The following is an 18,499-nucleotide window of genomic DNA, read 5'->3' on the forward strand; positions in this document are numbered from 1 at the left end:
GTCTTAGCCTTTTAACTAGCTGGTGATAAGGACCAGGACCTGTCATGTGAATGGTTGATTTGTTTTATTCTGGTAAAAGCTGTGAAATTAAGTTTTTAGAAACATTTGCTTTTTCATCTTTTTTTTTTAATTTCTGTTTTGTGTAAATAGGCAGTGGATTATGTTACATCATTACTTGTATCATGGTAACGCTGGCACGCCCTGATTTTAAAGAGGTTCCCTTTGTACTAGACATTACAGTGATGCAAGAGAAAACAAATCCGTTGTTCACAGCTGAAGTTAGCTAGTTCCGGGTTCTTCTTTGCCTTGACACGCATGAGTGTGATCTCTGTGCTCCACCAGTGATCTCTAGTGAGACTAAGTTAGGAACCTGACGGTTAGTAGAGTTCTGTTCCTGGGTTTGCCTCTAACATGCTGTATGTGATTGTCTGCGGTCTGCTTGATGTACCCGTCCACTGAAAATTGGTCTGCAGCTGGTTTAAAAGCCTATGGCTGCACTACAGAGAAACCCAGAGAATAGGAGCTCTTTCTTCATACAGCCTTCCTGGTTTCAGAGGTCTCTGCTGGATCTGTGAACTATTATATGAATGAGTAATTAATTCTCCAGGTACCTAGAACATGACCAAGCCAGGGTGTACTCTGTCTTAAAAAAATCAATTTGAGTCCGATATCTCGGATGATGTGAGATGGACTGACATTTTTATAATGGTTGGGTGTTTTTAGGGCCTCTCTCTCATGCAGTGTGTGATTTCTGTCATCTAACATGCTTAATCCTCTCTCTTAGTAGAGAGAACACTCAGAGAATGTCCTGTTGCCCAACCACCAACTTCCAAAAAGCTGGAAGAAACTGAAGCGTTGAGGCTCTATGGGTGAATTTGCTTGAAACTGCCCAAAAATATAAAAGTATTGGAGGAGGTGAGAAGAAAGGGGAATGATATGGAGATGGGCGGTTGCAAAAACCCATAATAATGGAATAAATCTCATTTCTTCATGAACCAAGTAGTAAACATTGATTTGTAAATCATGCTAGCATTTAGTTAGTCCCCTGTCCGTGTAAGGCAGAGTTGCCTAAAAGATTACATCCTCTGTCCTGGTTGGGGGCTAATAGCTGAGTTATGATGCGTGCTGGTTGATGTCATTCTTGAAGTTGACGTTTGGTATCTTTAGCTAATTAACTGTTAGTGTTCTTGTTTGTTCCAGGATAATGGCTACGTGCATATTCATACCCCCATAATTACATCAAATGACTGTGAAGGTGCTGGGGAACTCTTTCGAATTGAGGTAAGCAGAGGTGGATAAAGTTTGGTTTTGATTTTTTGCTTGCAGAGCAATTCTGGAGTCATTGAAGGTTAGAAGAAATGTTTGTCTTTTACAAAACTCTTCCTTTATGTACTTCTGTGATTATTTTTTTAATATAGCAGTCCTTTGCATTAATAATCTAGGCAGAGTTAAACAGATGCATTACTCTTTTTTTTTTTTTTTTTTCTTTATTGCTGTTTTGTGCGTTAATCAGCATCTTCTGTACTGATGAGGTTTTTCTATCCCTGGTGCTGTGGAAGAGTTTACAAAGAATAACAGAGGGAGGTGGAACATTTTGGTAAACAGATGTGATGATAAGAGCCCTAGACAAGGGATAGGACATTCAGGACAGCTTACTACATGCAAATATTTCTTAGCTTTGAAGTGAAGAATATAATTCACCGTGAGATAACTCTTTAAAAGAAAGTCAGCAACACCTAAAACGCCTTTTCACCAGTGTATATATTCCTCCCTACAAGCTGTTCCTGTTGTATATCAGAATTCTCCCCCGATATTGCCAAGTCTCCCCATCCATCACCAAATTACTGCCACAATCTATCATTATTCAAGTACTTCACCTCTTGGGTCAAAACCTCCTATGAAACTTAAATACAGCTATGTCCACTAAGATCTTCCCCACAGATTTCTCATGCTTCCTAACCCCACATCCATGAATCATGAGAAATTCCATCCGCCTTTTATACTTCTATATTTGTAATTCACTCTTCTGTCTCAAACAATTACATCCATTGCCACTTATGCTTATTGGCTCCAGCCTTGCTGGTGAATCATCTGTAAGCAAAATAAAAATTGTTGAGGTAGCAGTTGCTTGCTGCAGGATTGCGTCTCCCACTCTCTGCACAGCCTCATGACAAAAAGCCTCCCGTGTACTGGTTCTTCAGGATCTCGAGGTCTAACCTGTGCTACTAGTGATTCCCTTGCAGACCAGTACATGTGGCTCAGCTTTTTGCTTGCTGGGACAATAGAGTTGATTAGCTAAACTAAATTGTTCCTGTTTAATTGAGATCCTTTAATGCTACCAAAGGTTCGTTCCAGGCTGTTGCATGCAAATTAAGATGTGAAAACAAGTGACACTTAATGACGAGAACATTATACAGTTTGCAGCTGTACAGTGTATTACGTCTTTGGTACAAATTGTATCCACTTGAAAGCTGTAAAGGATGCAGGACTACAGCGTAGGTGGCTGGTAGTAACAGAAGCACTGATGCAAATGTTGATTGAGGTGCTAAACTGTGAGTCTGAAACTTGTATAAACTGGATCTTAACTAAATGCATAGTTCAAGGCAAATCTCTCGCTTGCTCTCTGTCTGGTGTAATTGCTAAGGTGTAAATAATACCTGTCTTGGAGAAATGTAGTGACAGCTGTGCTTGAAGGGTGTAGAGTAAGTGCTTAGTTGGATCCCATTAAATGGCCTGTGCCACAAAGAAAGGGCTTCAGAAACCCACTTGCTGCTGGGAAATGGGAAGTTCTCCCTGATTTCCTGTTTCTTCTTTGAGCACTGCTTCATTGTCTGGCCTAATTTAGGACTTGGTTTTGTTTCTGTAATGCTCTGTGCAGAATTGGTCTTGGGTAGCAGAAATCTAAGACCAGGCTATCCCACTGTGACCACTCCACCGGAGCAGTGACACTCTTGACATTAGAAATCTGGGGAAGATTAAGTCTTCCTTGCCTCATGCATGTGAGGCTGTCAGACCTAAGAGTGACATAAGGGTATCAGACATAAAAATAAGGGTGTGGTATTTGCAGCAAACCCAGAATCTCTATATGCTTTTAATCAAACCATGCATGAACATGTTCTCCATCTGCTGTATTCAGTCACTTTTAAAATGGCCTTTAATTCACTACTTGCACAGGCTGAGGGAGTAAATAAATTCCTGTTCCTCTTATATTTGAGCAGTAGACAAGAATTGTGGTGATGGTAATCAGCAAAAGCAACCTGTAAATTAGTTTCTTCAATTTAAAAAAAAAAAAAAAGTTTAAATCTGTATTTAAAGTTTTAAGACCTATCCTCCAATTGTACCAGAACATAAATTGGTGTCCTATTGCTCCTGAATTTGTAGTAGTTACAATAGGCCTGCTGCTTACAGGTCGATTTTTATGCCTTTTTTTTCTTTAGCTCCCTTGAGCTGTGTGTAAGACTGATAATCTCACCAGTTTAGCTGTCCTGCTGTGGTTAGAATAAGTTGAAAACTTTGGTTGAGTACCCTTTAGGACCCAAGTAGAGGCTGCTTTTGCACCCACTGTGAACCATTGCCTTTTAATAGCTGTCTTCTCCCGACTGGCACAATTTTAATCCTCTGACTAATGTCTGGTGGCTGCTCGGGCCTGTGCGTTCTGTGGAACAGTGGAAAGTGAAGAGAGTAGGAATCTATTTTTACATGAGACTTGAAGAGATGGGGGGAAAAAAAGCTTTTTTGAAGACATGATCTTTGATTCCTAGACCTCTTAACACGGTAGGATTTCTGTTTGTTTATATGTTCAGCTTCCTCATTATCTTTGTTTGGTTTTGGGAGTACTGATTAGTCAGTACATAGCTTTGGTTGGGATGTTCTCATGCTAGGACTTGGGATGAGGAGGAATCTCTTTCCTTTCTGCTGGGCAAATCAATTCAGGTAAATACTTTTAAAGTTAAGTACTGTAACAATGAAAAGAGGGCAGTAAGCAGAGGAGATTTTAAAAAATAAATCACAAGGTGGTAAGAACTCCAGAGAAATCCTTTGCACATGAGACTTTCTACACCTGAAAAGTGTAGATTTGAGGAGAAGTTTGAGGGGAAACTGCCAGAAGTGTGATAACAGCCAGGCAGAACCTAACCCTCATGGGGAACATGAGCAACACCAATGTGTGGATTTCTGTACCTTTGATGGTGTCTGCCTTTAGTGGAGCCCTGTGAGGGGGGAAGCCTCTTGCTTGTGCCGCCTTCTTTAAAGTAAACTTACTGAAAACGCCAAAAGAGTTTTGGATATTGAAAGCTGGGTTTTAGTAGAATGCAAAGCAGGACGAGGTAATTCTTGAAATAGGAGGAACACAGATCAGCAGGGTGAGAAATCCCTTTTTATTTTAATTTAATCTTCTGTAATCGTTTATTTTAATTTAGACTTCTGTACCAGCAGTCTTAGCTCATCTGGGCAGATCCTTTCCTTGCTTTTTTTCCTTTTTTTTTTTTTTTTTCTTCTGAAGTCTAAAGTTCTTAGCAGCTTTCTATGTGGCAAGAAACTTTACCCAGTCCCCTTCTGGGGCTGCTTCCTAGGAAATCTGCCTTTCTTTTGTTTTTGTGACCCGGTTGCATGTCTGTTCCCTGCTATTTTCAGTAGCCTCACACTCTGTCTACAGTGTTGAAGGCTGCCTGCTTTCTGGGTCTCTTGCTCTGTCTTTTTCACTTTGTTCCCTGGAAAGTTTCCTTATTTGACTGTCCTCAGCTGCTGCGAGCAAGGTGTAGCCTCCTCTATGCTCTGGAAGGGTCTTTCTGACCCAGGACACTCCAGCTGGTATGATGAGGCCCTGGACAACCCCTTTCCCTGCTGCCTAGCCACAGCCTTTTAAAAGAACTCAGCATGCAGTGAGGTACAAAGCACAACAGCTGTATTGGCATTTGCAGCTCTTTAAAGTAGATCTCACATGTGTTTTGTATTGCCTGTGGCCTTACTCCTTCCTGGGGACAGGACATGTAAGGAGTGCTACGCTCTATCTGATGGCTCCAGTGGAGGTAATACTTGTTCTGTACCAGGCTTATCTCTTCCCACACACACCCCTACCTCATTGCATTTGGGTGGTGTTTGACTGAACCCAGGGTCTGGATCAGACTATTTTGTTGTTTGAAAGGATACTTACTTCACTGTAAACCCTAAGAACCATCCAGATGTTTTTCTTACCTAAAACATATCCAGAGATCAGAGATGGTATGGCGTTTGGTTTTTTGCCACCTGCTCACAGGAGTGAATGTAAAAGTTTCCAGATCCCTGAAGGGCGCAAGTGTGTGGCTGTGTCTACCATGGAGCCAGGAATATGTGCCTGCTGCTGAAGATGCAGAAACTTAGTCCTGCCGTTCCTTCAGTACTGCTGTGAAAATAGCATTGCTAGCACCAAGGCAGGCTGGGGTCTGCTGGAGAGAATCACAGTTAAACGCAACGATATTAGTGTCTGTCAGGTGTTTCCGCTTTAGAGATGCTCATGGTCTGGGAGGCAGCCAGTCTCTGGCAGACTGGGACTTAAGGGATTGGGGTAAGCTGGAACTGAGCTGAGGGAGGGCTTGCTCTTGCCTTTTCTGGCTCTCCCAGTTTCTGCTTGTTTCCACCTGATTCATCTCCGCCTGTAATTCCAGTCCATATTTATGAGATGTTTGTCTCAGCAGAACCAGCTGCTATTGCCCCATGTGAGTCCAGCTGATCAGAATTAGGACTGGAATTGCAAGGAGGACTTCTTGGAAGTTAGGAATTTTGCAGTGGTTGTCTAAAAAGGAAAACCCAATTGTGTTTATAATAGGACATCTCAGAGGATAGGTCCGGATTAAAGATGCGGTGCAGCATGGTCTTGTGGGCCTGGGCTAGGGCTACAGCAGTGATGTCTATGAGATTTTCAAGTTGTCTCTGATGCCTTCATGCATTTGCCTTGCATAGAGTGAAAGACAGAATCAAACGGTTTATACTCTCCTGAAGCTAATTGCCTCAGGTAAAACTTAATACAAGACTGACATCAAAGGGAATAATTTTAAATTAAATCATTAGACATTTGAGGAGATGGAGAACAAAACAAGTACTAAATCCAGTTGTTCTTGTATTTAGAATGAGAATAAAAAGCCTTTGATGTTGATGTCAATTCCTAGTATGTTTATAGAACATTTACTCTGAGACAGCAAGATGTTTTATACAGATTCCCCCTCTCTCTTTCCCCATTGTAATTTGGGTAGTTTTTGACCAGGGAATGGAGAGAACTTGAAAGCAAACATATTATTCCCCCCTAATCTTTTATCAAGTAGGTATTTTGGGATGGGGAAGTGGAAGCAAAATCCATCTAATTGAAATAAAAGCACCACAATGTTGTCGCTTCGTTTTGCCAGTCATGGACATGAAAAACACTCTCACTTGGTGTCAGCAGTGACAGGATAGCATCACCTACTATTTATTATTTGTCTTCTACCAGTGACTGTTGTTGTTTATAATAAAGAAGCAAGCTTGATCTAAAAGGCTGAGCATAAATCTGGGGCACTTGAAAACATTGGCCTGATCCTGTGCTTGAACGTGTAAAGTGGAGGAACCACCTCTAGTGAGTTAGTCGATATTTGTACGTGTGAAATGTGAAGTTGCTAATTACAAGATACCTCCTTGCTGAAGATACCCTTTTCTGAAGGAAAAGGGAGGCGTTTAATTTTCCCTGCATAGCAAGTGGATTGACTTTCATAACTCACAACACCCGTTCATCAAGCTTTGTGTCTCAAAATGAGGGAGAAGTGGGCAGCTGTGGAAAGGCGAGGCGATCAGATGATGGAGGAGTAAAATTTTATCTAAATATTGCTACGTTCACTCTTCACCCTCTGTTGGAAGCCATCCAGGAGCTGCTCACAATGCAGATATGCATTTTGGGATCTCTCAGTGGCCTCTCAAACTGGCTGCAGGTTTTTGTAACTCCAGTTGAGCTGTAGACTTTCTCACACTCTTCCTGCAGTCACTTACTGTTGTGTCTATTTTCCCTTTGCCTCTCTGAGATTACATCTGATTTGGAGAATGAAAAATGACACAAAGTCATTATAAATAAACCAAACCCCAGCTCCTGGAGACAGCTGTATCCTGTTTGTGGATTTGGGGGGACATGTTGAGATTTCATGGCTGATTTCTTCTATTCTTTTCCTGCTTCCCGTCTGTCTCTTTCTCGTTGTTTAGAAGTTGCATCCTACAGGATTAGGTGGGATTTTTTTCACTGGTGGAACAAGGAATGTAGCTGAACTAAACTTGCAATAGGAGAAACTGGAGTGGTACGTGGCTCTTCTCTTTAGCATTCTGGCCATGGCCCTGGGGCTGTGGTATGTGGATGTTTGTATGTTTATTAATATCCTTATTGTTTTTGAGCAAATACTCTGGGTTTATTTGAAGAAAACAATAGGGGCCTGCTTCTGCATCCTTGAGTGGTGGTGTTTGATTTTTTTTTTTTTTTTAGAACTGCAAAACCCATGAAGCAAAGGAAGCAGTCCTGGGGTTACAGCCACAAATTGTCATATTTCCATTGATCTCAGTGGAGCAAGGCAAGCTTGCTCTTTTCTTTAGTGTGATGCTGTGAAGAGATAAAACTACCTTGTGATCTGAGGTCTTTGGCAGTCTCTGTTTTATCGTTGTGATAAGCAGCAGAGCTTTTTGAGAACAAAAGCAACACCTTCCAACTCATTGAGAAAAATGGCAGGTTGTAGGATATCAAAGACTGGCAAACAAGCCTGAGCCAAGCAACCTCCCTGTGACAAAGCAAGTTGGGGGGTAGCGTGGCTGGGGGCAGTGGCATACTTAGCTGAGCTAGCAACACTTAGCATAACTCTTAGGAACTACGCTTTGAAAAGTGGGTATTTCAACCTTACCTCAGAAGGAAGTATGCATTTGGAAGTCAGTGTAGATCAGCCAGACCTCAGAATAGCTTAGAAGTTTCTTTGTGTATTTCTTCTGAACCTTTGACTGTTCCAAAGCTTAGGGATGACATTGAAATACAGAAAATGCTGAAACAAACATCTCATTTATCTTCATGTTTTTTTAAAAGTCACAGAATTGTGACCTCTAGAGATCATCTGATCCAACTCACCACGCTCAAACAGGGTCAGCTACAGCAAGTTGCCCAGGACTCTGTCCTGCACAGTTTTGAATATCTCCCCAGATGGAGACTCCACAACCTCTCTGGGCAACCTGTTCTAGTGTTTGACCAACCTCACAGTAAATAAAAAGTTTATTCTTGTTTTCAGATGAAATTGCATGTGTCTTTTAAAATCTGTGCCCATTGTCTCTTCTCCTCTCAATGAGCAGAACTGAGATGTGTCTGCTTCCTTCTTCATTCCCTTCCATCAGGTATTTATACACAAGGATAAGATCCCCCCCTGAGCCTTCTCCACACTGAACAGTCCCAGCTCTTTCAGCCTTTCCTCATATGAAAGATGTTGCAGTCCATTAATCATCTTTGTGGCCCTTTGCTGGACTCCCCAGTATGTCCATGTCTCTCTTGTACTGGGGAATGGAGCACTTCACCCAGAGATCTTGGTAAGTCAGCAGTGCTGTGCAGAGGGGAGGGATCCCCTCCCTCAACCTGCTGGCGGTGCTCTGCCTGATGCAGCCCAGGAGGTTGGTGACCGACTTTGCCGCGAGGGCTCCTTGGTGTCTGCCGGGGAAGTGGTGAAGCACAGTCCTTATGCTGAAATGACTTTAAAAGTGCTTGACGCAGAGGTCTTCTAACTTTTCTTTTGTGCCTGTAAATTAAAAACCCAAAAATATGCCATCACTTTAATGGGACTTTTTTAAAGACCGTTTTTCATAATGAAACGCTGAACTTGCTAAATTTTCCGTTACTCATAGTTTTTTGTGCTTGAAATATCTGGTGACCTGTAAAAATATGCAAAAGCTGAAATGAAACAGTTTGTTTTTTCAGTGCCTATATAATGTGTAAGCTGTGATGTTTCCAACTCCATGTTGTTTCAGTTCTGCTTTTTTGAAGACTGAATAACAAGTCTTAAGAGGATATTGCATTCCTTTTTTTTCTTCTGATTACTGTTGGTCTTTTTGCAATGGAAACAAACTCATTTGCGCACGAAAAGGAAATAGCACTGGTTTTAAGTCTTTGCTAAAAGTCAGTGCATCTGACATGGAAAATACTCCTCCATTTTCTCATCAGACTTGAAATTGAATTTTGAAGGCAATGCTGCATGAAGCTTCAAACTTCCAAACGACAGAGATTCTTCCTTTCTCTCCCTCACTGTTCATCTTGGTAGGAAAGAGTGAAAAATCAATACTTATATTTGGAGACAGGGTTGATAGGCCAGCATCTTTCTTTTATATGTTGCTGGGCAAAATGTTCCTCAACAAATGTTCCAGAGGGCTTTTCATTTTGTATGTCTGCATTTCCCAGAAACACAGGGTGTTACTTCTCCACATGCTCCCAAACTCCTAGGTAGACAAGCCCTTAGCTATATACGTGTTACTTTACTGGGAAGCCAAAAATCAGAGGCTACTCTAGAAAATCGGCATTTCTACCACTCTTGTTCTCAGACTTGCTTGTTGTGGTGGATTGACTGTGGGTGGACACCAGGTGCCCACCAAGGTTGCTCTATCATTCGCCCTCCTTAACTAGACAGGGGAGAAAAAGTGTAACAAAAGGCTTGTGGGTTGAGATGAGGACAGGGAGAGATCATTCAACAATTACTGTCATGGGCAAAACAGACTCAACTTAGAAAAAATTCATCTAATTTATTACCAAGCAAAACAGAGTACAGCAATGAGAAATATAAACCAAATCTTAAAACATCTCCCCCCACCCCCTCCCTCCTTCCCGTGCTCAGCTTCACTCCCCATTTCTCTCCCTCCTTGCCCCCAGCGGCACAGGGGGATGGGGAATGGGGGTTGTGGTCAGTTCATCACACGGTGTCTCTGCTGCTCCTTCCTCCTCAGGGGGAGGACTCCTCACACTCTGCCCCTGCTCCAGCCTGGGGGCCCTCCCATGGGAGACAGTCCTCCATGAACCTCTCCAACGTGAGCCCTTCTCACAGGCTACAGTCCTTCACAAACTGCTCCAGCGTCGGTCTCTTCCATGGCAAGCAGACCTTCAGGACCAGACTGCTCTAGCGTGGGTCCCCCACGGGGTCACAAGTCCTGTCAGCAAACCTGCTCTGGCGTGGGCTCCTCTCTCCACGGGGCCACAGGTCCTGCCAGGAGCCTGCTCCAGCGCGGGCTTCCCACAGGGTCACAGCCTCCTTCAGGTGTCTCCACCTGCTCCGGCGTGGGGTCCTCCACGGGCTGCAGGTGGAATCTCTACACCCCCTCATCCTCCCTCCATGGGCTGCAGGGGGACAGCCTGCTTCACCATGGTCTTCGCCACGGGCTGCAGGGGAATCTTGCTCCGGCGCCTGGAGCACCTCCTCCCCCTCCTTCTGCACTGACCTTGGTGTCTGCAGAGTTTCTCACATTTTCTCACTCCTCTCTCTGTCTGCAAAAGCTTCTGCTAGAGTTGTTTTTTCCTTCTTAACTCTGTTACCCCAGAGGTGCTACCACAGTCACTGGTGGGCTTGGCCTTGGCCTGCAGCAGGTCTGTCTTGGCGCCGGCTGGCATTGGCTCTATCAGACATGGGGGGAGCTTCTAGCAGCTTCTCGCAAAGCTATCCCTGTAGCCTCCCCGCTACCAAAACCTTGCTGTGCAAACCCAATGCACTTGTAAAATGGTGAAAATGTCCTTCATGACATTTTATTTTAGATTTTATTTTACTTTTTATTACCTTCTTCCTTTCTACAGTGTTATTCTTCATTCAGCTCATGGATATTTAAACATATAAGTTACACAGTTCTTTGAGTAAAATTTAGAGCTCCTGACATACCCACATACAAAGGCAAGAAGTGAGAAGTGAAGAGCCACATATTCTTTTAGCTTTGTACAAACTCTGTGCTGCCTGCATAGTTTTGGACAAAGCATTAAACTCTCTGAAGCTGTCTCATCTTAAGAAGTTACTTCCCGCTCAGCCAAACTCATAGAACTAATTGCTGGGGATCCAATTTACAATCCCTTTAGTTTGAGAGATGTATGAAAGAACTGCATATCCTTCCTCCATGCTGACATGTCCAAGCTTTGCTGGTGTCACAGTCCACAAACTTGTTCTGCAAATTGTTGTGATGCCTACAACCCATAACCTCATAAGCTACTGAAAGTGGAGGTGGGAGCTGTGATGTTTCCCACTTAAAGTATGGCTTTGCACTACACAGACACATTATTTGCATTGGACCTCTAGAAAGAGAAGTCCCCAAGAATGCTTTATCTTGTGGGGTGTTTTTTTTAGTCTGTTTTGCTTGAATAGGTTTTAGAGCCCATCAGCAGTCTGAAGAAAAGATGGGGAGTGCTGTATTATGACTTACCATGCTGTTAGATTCCATCTCAGCAGCATTTGGGTTGAATCTCATAGAATTTCCTAAGACAAAAAAAGGGAAAATAAGCTAGAAGCTGTGCTTTTTATTTAAACACTGATAGTCTGACTTCTTGCTCTTTTTTTTTTTTTTTTTTTTTGACTTACAGACATCAAATGAGGCAAGGGAATCTGCGGAAAAGACCCATTTCTTCAGTGTGCCTGCCTTCCTGACAGTTTCTGGCCAGCTCCATTTGGAAGTGATGGCGGGGTGAGCAAAATGAGTTGGTTTTGGCTTGATCTTCTCGGTTGGTGATTTTGCCCCATTGGTATCCATTAGATACCTGCCACATGTGTGCCAGAAACAAATTGAGCAGCAGTAGCTGGATGATAGTGTGAGAGGCCAGCCTAGGCAGACGAAAATAAGACTGCTTTTTAGTTCTGGTCCATGACCTAGTTTTAAATACTAGGCGTCTCCTTGCCATGAATTGGGAACGTTGGATGGAGACATAATCTTTATGGGAATCACTGCAGGATTGTTGCTAATAATTGTAGCACCTTCAGTGTCGTGTTCACAGCTGGCATGTCTCAGCAAGAAAATCTTTTTCATTTTAGCTATCACATTCCCTTCCTCTTTTCTCCTTTTTTTCCAAGCTTCCTTTTTCTGTCTTCTTCAATCTTCCTGTTGTGTTTATTTCTTCTGCCAGTTCTCATTACTCCTGTTTCATGACTTTCACACTTGATGTTTTGTTCATTCTAGTTGCCAAAGTCAAATAGTTAATACTGTCTTTGATTTAAAAAAACTATCCTTAAGCTTTTAATGTTAATATTTCACTGAGACTGTGGGGGGTGAAAGTGTCAGTCTGCTAGAGAGACAGTTCCCTTTGATTAGGAGTTTTGGTCCTCATCTACACTGAATTTTCCCAATAAATTAACTAAATTAGTACATTAAACAGATGGAGTCAAATCAGCACAATCCCGTATTTGAAGGCATAGTTTTCTGAGCGCTTGCAGCGTGAGTTCTCCTCAGTCGTGGTACTTCAGCCAAGTCACCGCGCACCAGCTGAAGGGCTGATAAAGCCTGTCAGAGACCAGGTGTCAGGCGGGTAGCACTGCAGTTGTTTCCCAAGGGGGTTCATCATGCACTTACAGTGACTTTAAGATCACTTTTAAAGTGATTGATTACTGTCCAGTGCAAATCTGCTGAAGACGAGAGGGATAAAACCCTTGCGTTAGAAAATGTGAACTTGGAAGATCTGCCTTTTCATGTGGAGGTGCTAATGAGGATTTCTAATAGTCTTAATGTTTGGTGTCCATGCCTCATATCCAGTGTTGTGAACCAAATAATAAATGTTTAGCTGTTTTTATTTAATCGCTGTTGCACAGTTTAACTGGCTGCTGGTAAATAGCTGCAGTGGAATTGTTCAAAGGGCATGTTTTACATACAAATCAAAAGGTATAAATTTCTTCAGAAAGCTGTTTCCTGCCTGGCTTGTTCTCTGTGAGTGTCTCAGACCACCTAGATGGCTGTGGTCTGCTGAAATACTCAAGCTAAAGGTTCTCGATGGACAGGATGTTTCTCATGTGGTGCACTGGCTGCTGTGACAGAAGCACAGGTCACTTGGCAGCCAAAGGCTGATGCGTCATCCCAGACATTAGCTGGGGAAAGTTAATGAGGAAGAGGTTTGTTTAACTGTAGGGGTGTTGGAGTTTTTGCATCCCTGAAAGAAGATGTCATGACATGCATTTGTACGTTAGACTTAATTGACTGTCATGCGTTGTGACCTTTATTGAAATACGTAATTCCACAAATCAAATAAGTCCAAAGAAAAAGTATGGATTGTAACGATTAACTTGAAATACAATCTCGCTCTCTTACATCAGTGTGTTCCCTTTAAATAGTACACAGCCTGCTGTGGGATTGAGCAGAAGGCTAAACTGGACAGATGTGAGACCTGTCTGCTAAATATTTTTTCCATTGATACCACCCAGGTGCACCTTGCTCTCTAAGGATGGGTAAAAAAAAAAAAATCAGTTCTCTTCAGCATGCAGTACATTACATTACAGCTTCATGTTCCTATTTTACAGTAGCAGGTTGTTCTTACAGGCATTTTAAATAAGTCCAGCGCCATCTAAATTTAGATAAGCTGGGTTTATTCATAATGGGGCATAGCTGTTCTGTCAACCTGCTCCTTTTATTTTTGTTTTATTTAAGCACACTGAATTTTTGAGGCCTGCAGCTCAAGTGGTACTGAATCCCTTCAGTCTTCAAGAATAGGTTAAACTCTTTTAGATGCAGAAGCACCGTAGTGATGCATCATAGTATTCACCCTCTAGATACTGTGAAACCCTTTAGATACTCGGAAAGTTTTATTTGTGGTTATCAAGTTGAGTCTTACTCTGTGAATGGGACTCCTACCTGATCAAAGAACTGAAGTGCATAATAGTAACTGGAGCTGCTTGGCAAACGAATGTGTTGTGATGATGCTCTCAGAGTAGTAAAAGTTGGGAGTCCTTCTCTCCCCAAAATGGAGATGTTCTAGTCTTCCCAATAAACAATGCAGCCAAAACAGTAAAGATTTATGTGTTTTGGATTTGATCCTGTGAAATTTACCCTTTGTTTTAGCCAGACTAAATTTTTCATGCCCAGAAAAGGAACTATTCTTCAGAAATTCTCTTTAGCTTAAATAAAGTGTTGACTTGCTGCAGTCTTAAGGCTTTCAGGAACAACTGGTCCCTGAGAATTTGTGGGAGGAAACCAAGGTAGAAATGCCTGGAGATCCTTCCCCATCGAGTCTTGGCCCATATCCTGTTGTGACTTGATGTGGGAGTGCAGAGACGGATCCTACAGAAGTCCATTGGAAACCAGGGGTGGCACATGGTAGGACTAAGAGGCAGGGAGGAAATTGTGCATGGGGTTTATGTAGTACAGAACAGAAAGTCAGCTAGGCAGTCATGTCTGCTTGGAGTCAGCTTTTAGCTTTACAGAGCTCACGAGCAACTTCCAAGCTGTGGCTCAAAAAGTCTGGGCAGGGGAGGTATGGAGAAGACTTACCAGATGTGTCTGGAACCAAGTCTTCTACTGTCCTTGCTGAGAGGGTTCATCTGCAGCCCGCAGGGTTTCATCTGAGTATTCATGCCTGCGTGTTGTCTAGGGCTCAAGGCTCCACTTTACAGCAGGGCTGCTTGCGGCTATTTCTGGTTAGAGGAGAGAACAGCGAACCAGTTATAATTTGTGAGGTTTTAACCTTTTTTTTTGAGGAAAAGCGGGAAGAGAGGTGTTCCTGCGTTTATTGACTGTCTGCTGTGCTGCGTATGCTTGTTATTGAATGCAAGGTCAGAAAAGTTCACCTTGTCTCTCAGTATGACACAAATGGCCTAGTTGGCACAACCTCTCACTTCGTTGTAGTTCATCTTTGCAGTGATGGCATCTAGGTTGACTGCTCAGGGTGGCTGAATCATTGTCAGCTGCTATAAATCTATAGGCTCTTTAATGTCTCCAGAAAAGTCTTTGTCCAGTAATACAGCTCTTCCCTTTAGTCTTCTCCATCTCAGATGAGTCAGTAACCAATGTATGTGGTAGAAGTTTGTAGGACTGTGTGTCCCGATAACTAGTTTTAAATGTCATTGGTTTGCTGTGAAGTCCTGGTGGTATTTCCTCACCCCGTGATCCTCCAGTGAAGATAAAGGCCCCTTTGGGGACTTGAACTAGGCTGGAGGGTCTGTGACAGCTGAAGATGATTCAGAGGCATACTGGAGACAGGCAAAAACAGCTTTTGCCAAGAAGTACAGCTCACTGGCTCTATTTACTTTGGTTTTCTCTCTCCTTTCACCCACTGCATTTCCCACAAGCTCTACCTGCTCCTGTCTTTTCAGCCCCTCTTGCTAATACATCATTGTTTTGCATTGATTTTCCTTGCACCACGTTTCATCCCAGGCACTGTCTGTTCTGCCTTTTGCATAATGAGCTTAAATAAAACTGCTTTTCCTAAAAGCTCTGAGTGCTATCCCCTCCTTAAATTGCAGAATAAGTTCTCTCCTCGTTCCTTGCTCTCCCTAGCTCTGTTTCTTTTATCAGGCCTTCAGTAGGTTTCTTCTCTCTTATTCATCTCACGTTCCCTGCAAATGGGTAAAAGGCTCCAGGGCAACCTATAGCAACCTGCTAGGACCTGCAAGGAGGTTGTCAAGAAGACAAACCCACTCTGCAATGGTGAATGACCAGAGGAGTAAAGACTATGGAGATAAGTTGAAACAAGAGAAGTTCTGACTGGATATAGTGGGGAAAAAATCACTAAGAGATCAGTTGAGCATTGGAAAAGATTGCTGAGAGAGACCGTGCATTCTTCATCCCTAAAGGTTTTCAAGACCTAGCTAGATAAAGCCTTGAGCAGCCTAGTCTGGCCTTCTCCTGACCCTGCTTTGAGCAGAAGACCAGACCAGCAACCTCCTGAGGTCCCTTCCAGCCTGAATTATTCTATCCTTCTAAGTTTATTCTTGGCTTCATTCTCATTTGCCGCTCTACCAATCTAATCCACAAGACCATCTTGGTGAATTCTGTCTCTAGTTCACTTTCAGTTCAACGTCTCTCCCCAGGACCTGTTTTTTCTGCCTAACTTAAAATCTCAGCCTTTCATACTGACATCTGCCTGTTCATGTCTATTAAACATGGTTTAGCTGAAACATAATTAATCCCACTCCCCTCTTCTCAAGTACGTCCCCTTGATTTCTTAAATCATCACGGATTTTGCTACTGTCCTGCCTATTCCAGATATTCTCCGTAATCCTGCAACTGTTTTTCTGGTTGCAGAGAATCTCTAAAAAAATCTCAGTCGTCCAGACCATTTTAGCTGGGTCTGCCTCAGTTTGTACAGAGCTGAATGCAGTGAATTTCCTGCTGGTTTCAGAAGATACTGAAATCACACTGTTTTCACTTTTAAAATGCCCGTACATCATTGCTTTTCAAAGCATTGAAGAGATGCAGAGATACAGCTGTCATTTCGGGTTGGTATTCAAGAAAACACTGCTGAGCTGATGAGAGATGTGTTTGAGGCCACCTACCATAAAAAAGGCTTCGTTTTCAGCAGTCTGGCAAATGCAGCCTTAAAATTTGATTCCAAAATGACTTGCTAATGGTGAAACAGATTGCATTGTCTTTGAGCAAATATTTGCTCCACATTGTACAATTTTAAATACTTTTGAATGCAGCTGCAGGAATGATGTCCAGTTGTATAACATTCCTGTTGCTTAGAATTAACAAAAATAAGTGTAATTATTTATCTTGGATGCCTGAAAAAAATCTCTGACATTTCTTGCACAACATTTGTATGAGTCTGAATCACAACGCAGACTCTTATAATTAGCACGCTAACTTCCATTAATTAGGTTGACACTTAATTGGCGCTATAAAAAGCAACCCTGACATGTCTGTTTTTAATCAATTACCACATGCTTCAGTCTGGTTCATGACTGCTGCAGTGATTGTTAATGACTTTGTATTACTGGGAGGCCGAATGCATGAACTTTGTAAGCACAGCAGTGAGCCTAGGGTCGCTTGGCTGATTGGAGCTGTACGGTCTGCATGGATATGCTGTTGGTCCTTTCTCCCTCTCCACTATTTTGGGAGGGGAAGCAGGTAATTGCGTTGCAAGAAGCATGATGAGCATGTTGAGAGTAGCTGCAGGTCAGCCGTGTCCCTGGGTGCAGACAGCAACAGAACAGGTTTTACACTTACCTGGTGAAAGGTGTCATCAGCTGAAATTCTTGGTTACTCCTTTTACAAGTAAGCTAAGATAACCCATTCTGTTTCTGTCTTGAAAACACTGCATGACCCTTTTTCCTTCTCTGAACACGGTCATGCCTGTGTGAAGCAGTAGTAGGTGCCGTAGGATCCGCGTCAGATCCCAGCATCCAGATTTGCGTAAGACCTTGCAGCTCAGCTTCATGCGTGTGCCCAGAGAAGACCGTGAGAGCTGTGGGGGGTTAAGAAACTGTGGCTTTGTGAGTTACAAGGGGCTGTTATAATCCTCTGCCCGCGTGTTCCCCATGCCATAGTAGCCACATTCATGGTGGTTTCTGTGAACTTGTTCTACTTTACGACCGAGGCAAGCAAGGAGCCTTTGGGCAATCTGTCAGTGCAGCTCAGCTGACCGTCAGCGGCTTACGACGCCATGGCAAACTTGATTGCTTACGAGAGTGTGAACATGCCCTGTGTTCAGGCTACAGCTCCTGCTTCTCGGGAAGGCTCCATGCTCTAAGCATTGGCTCCAGTATGAGATGTTAAGGCAGGCGGCTCCATTCCTGTTTGCTCCCACAGCTTTCCTTAAAATACATGCACAAATCCATCAGTGTGTGCCCTGAATTTCTTCAAGGGTTTGCTGTCATTGCTCTGAAGTAGAATACAGATATAGATACATATCATAGTGTTGCATTTAATAGAACTTTTAGTAATATTTTTTTTTTTAGTACAATTATTTACTTTCTTTAGTTACTGTAGAATTTGAGGCCTTGGAGATTTTAAATAGCTGCACCCAGACTTTGAAACGTGGCCTGAACCATGACTCCCTTTGTGCAGTAAGGCACCCACTGATGCAGTTTCTTACTGTGATTCATATTTGTGGAGTTCATACAACCAGTGTCCATCTGAAAAAAGAAAAAAAAAATCCTCTTCATAGCTATTAAAATGGAGTTTCTGGAGAACATGTGGGGTTTTTACTCTGAAAGGAAAAAGATTTAACACAATTGTTCCCCCGCCCCCATGTTGGTAATGTATTTCTATGGCTTAGAGTAGCAGTCGCTGGGATGATCAAGTTTTGAAAGAGATCTTTGCTCCCTCTTTTATTTAAGTCTTTGAAACATTTTATGTCACTCCTTTGTCGAGGATCTCTCTTAGAGCAGGGAAAATGATTATTTGAATAAATGCTTGACTACTCTGATGGCTTTCATCAGCCCAGCTTGAGTTATCATTGCTAATCAGTCATTTTATTGACTTTAATTAGAAATAGCAATAACAAAACTAGGACAAAACAAGACTCCACTAAGAATAAAGAACAACAGTGTCACGTAAAAGGGTGGAGGACCCACGCTGATGAGATCTTTGAGCCTGGAGCAGAAGA

At 42.7% G+C, this 18,499-nt stretch overlaps 1 protein-coding gene and 1 long non-coding RNA gene across 7 annotated transcripts in view; one reads left to right on the top strand and one right to left on the bottom strand.

The window, feature by feature from the left end:
* Positions 1-18,499, top strand: part of NARS2 (asparaginyl-tRNA synthetase 2, mitochondrial) — a 54,049-nt gene that overhangs the window by 8,418 nt on the left and 27,132 nt on the right. For all 6 annotated transcript variants that reach the window (XM_075742519.1, XM_075742522.1, XM_075742518.1 and 3 more), the window contains exons 5-6: positions 1,201-1,281; positions 11,558-11,658. In XM_075742519.1, coding sequence (XP_075598634.1) covers positions 1,201-1,281; positions 11,558-11,658 — 182 coding nt within the window. The remainder of the gene's footprint in view (positions 1-1,200; positions 1,282-11,557; positions 11,659-18,499) is intronic.
* LOC142599947 (uncharacterized) lies at positions 8,659-14,547 on the bottom strand. The gene is made up of 3 exons (XR_012833446.1): positions 14,443-14,547; positions 11,401-11,453; positions 8,659-8,753 (listed from the first exon to the last, which is right to left on the bottom strand). It is a non-coding gene; the product is annotated as an uncharacterized LOC142599947 (long non-coding RNA).

The sequence above is a fragment of the Balearica regulorum genome, chromosome 1 (genome assembly GCF_011004875.1).
Source record: "Balearica regulorum gibbericeps isolate bBalReg1 chromosome 1, bBalReg1.pri, whole genome shotgun sequence".
NCBI classification, from domain to species: Eukaryota; Metazoa; Chordata; class Aves; order Gruiformes; family Gruidae; genus Balearica; species Balearica regulorum.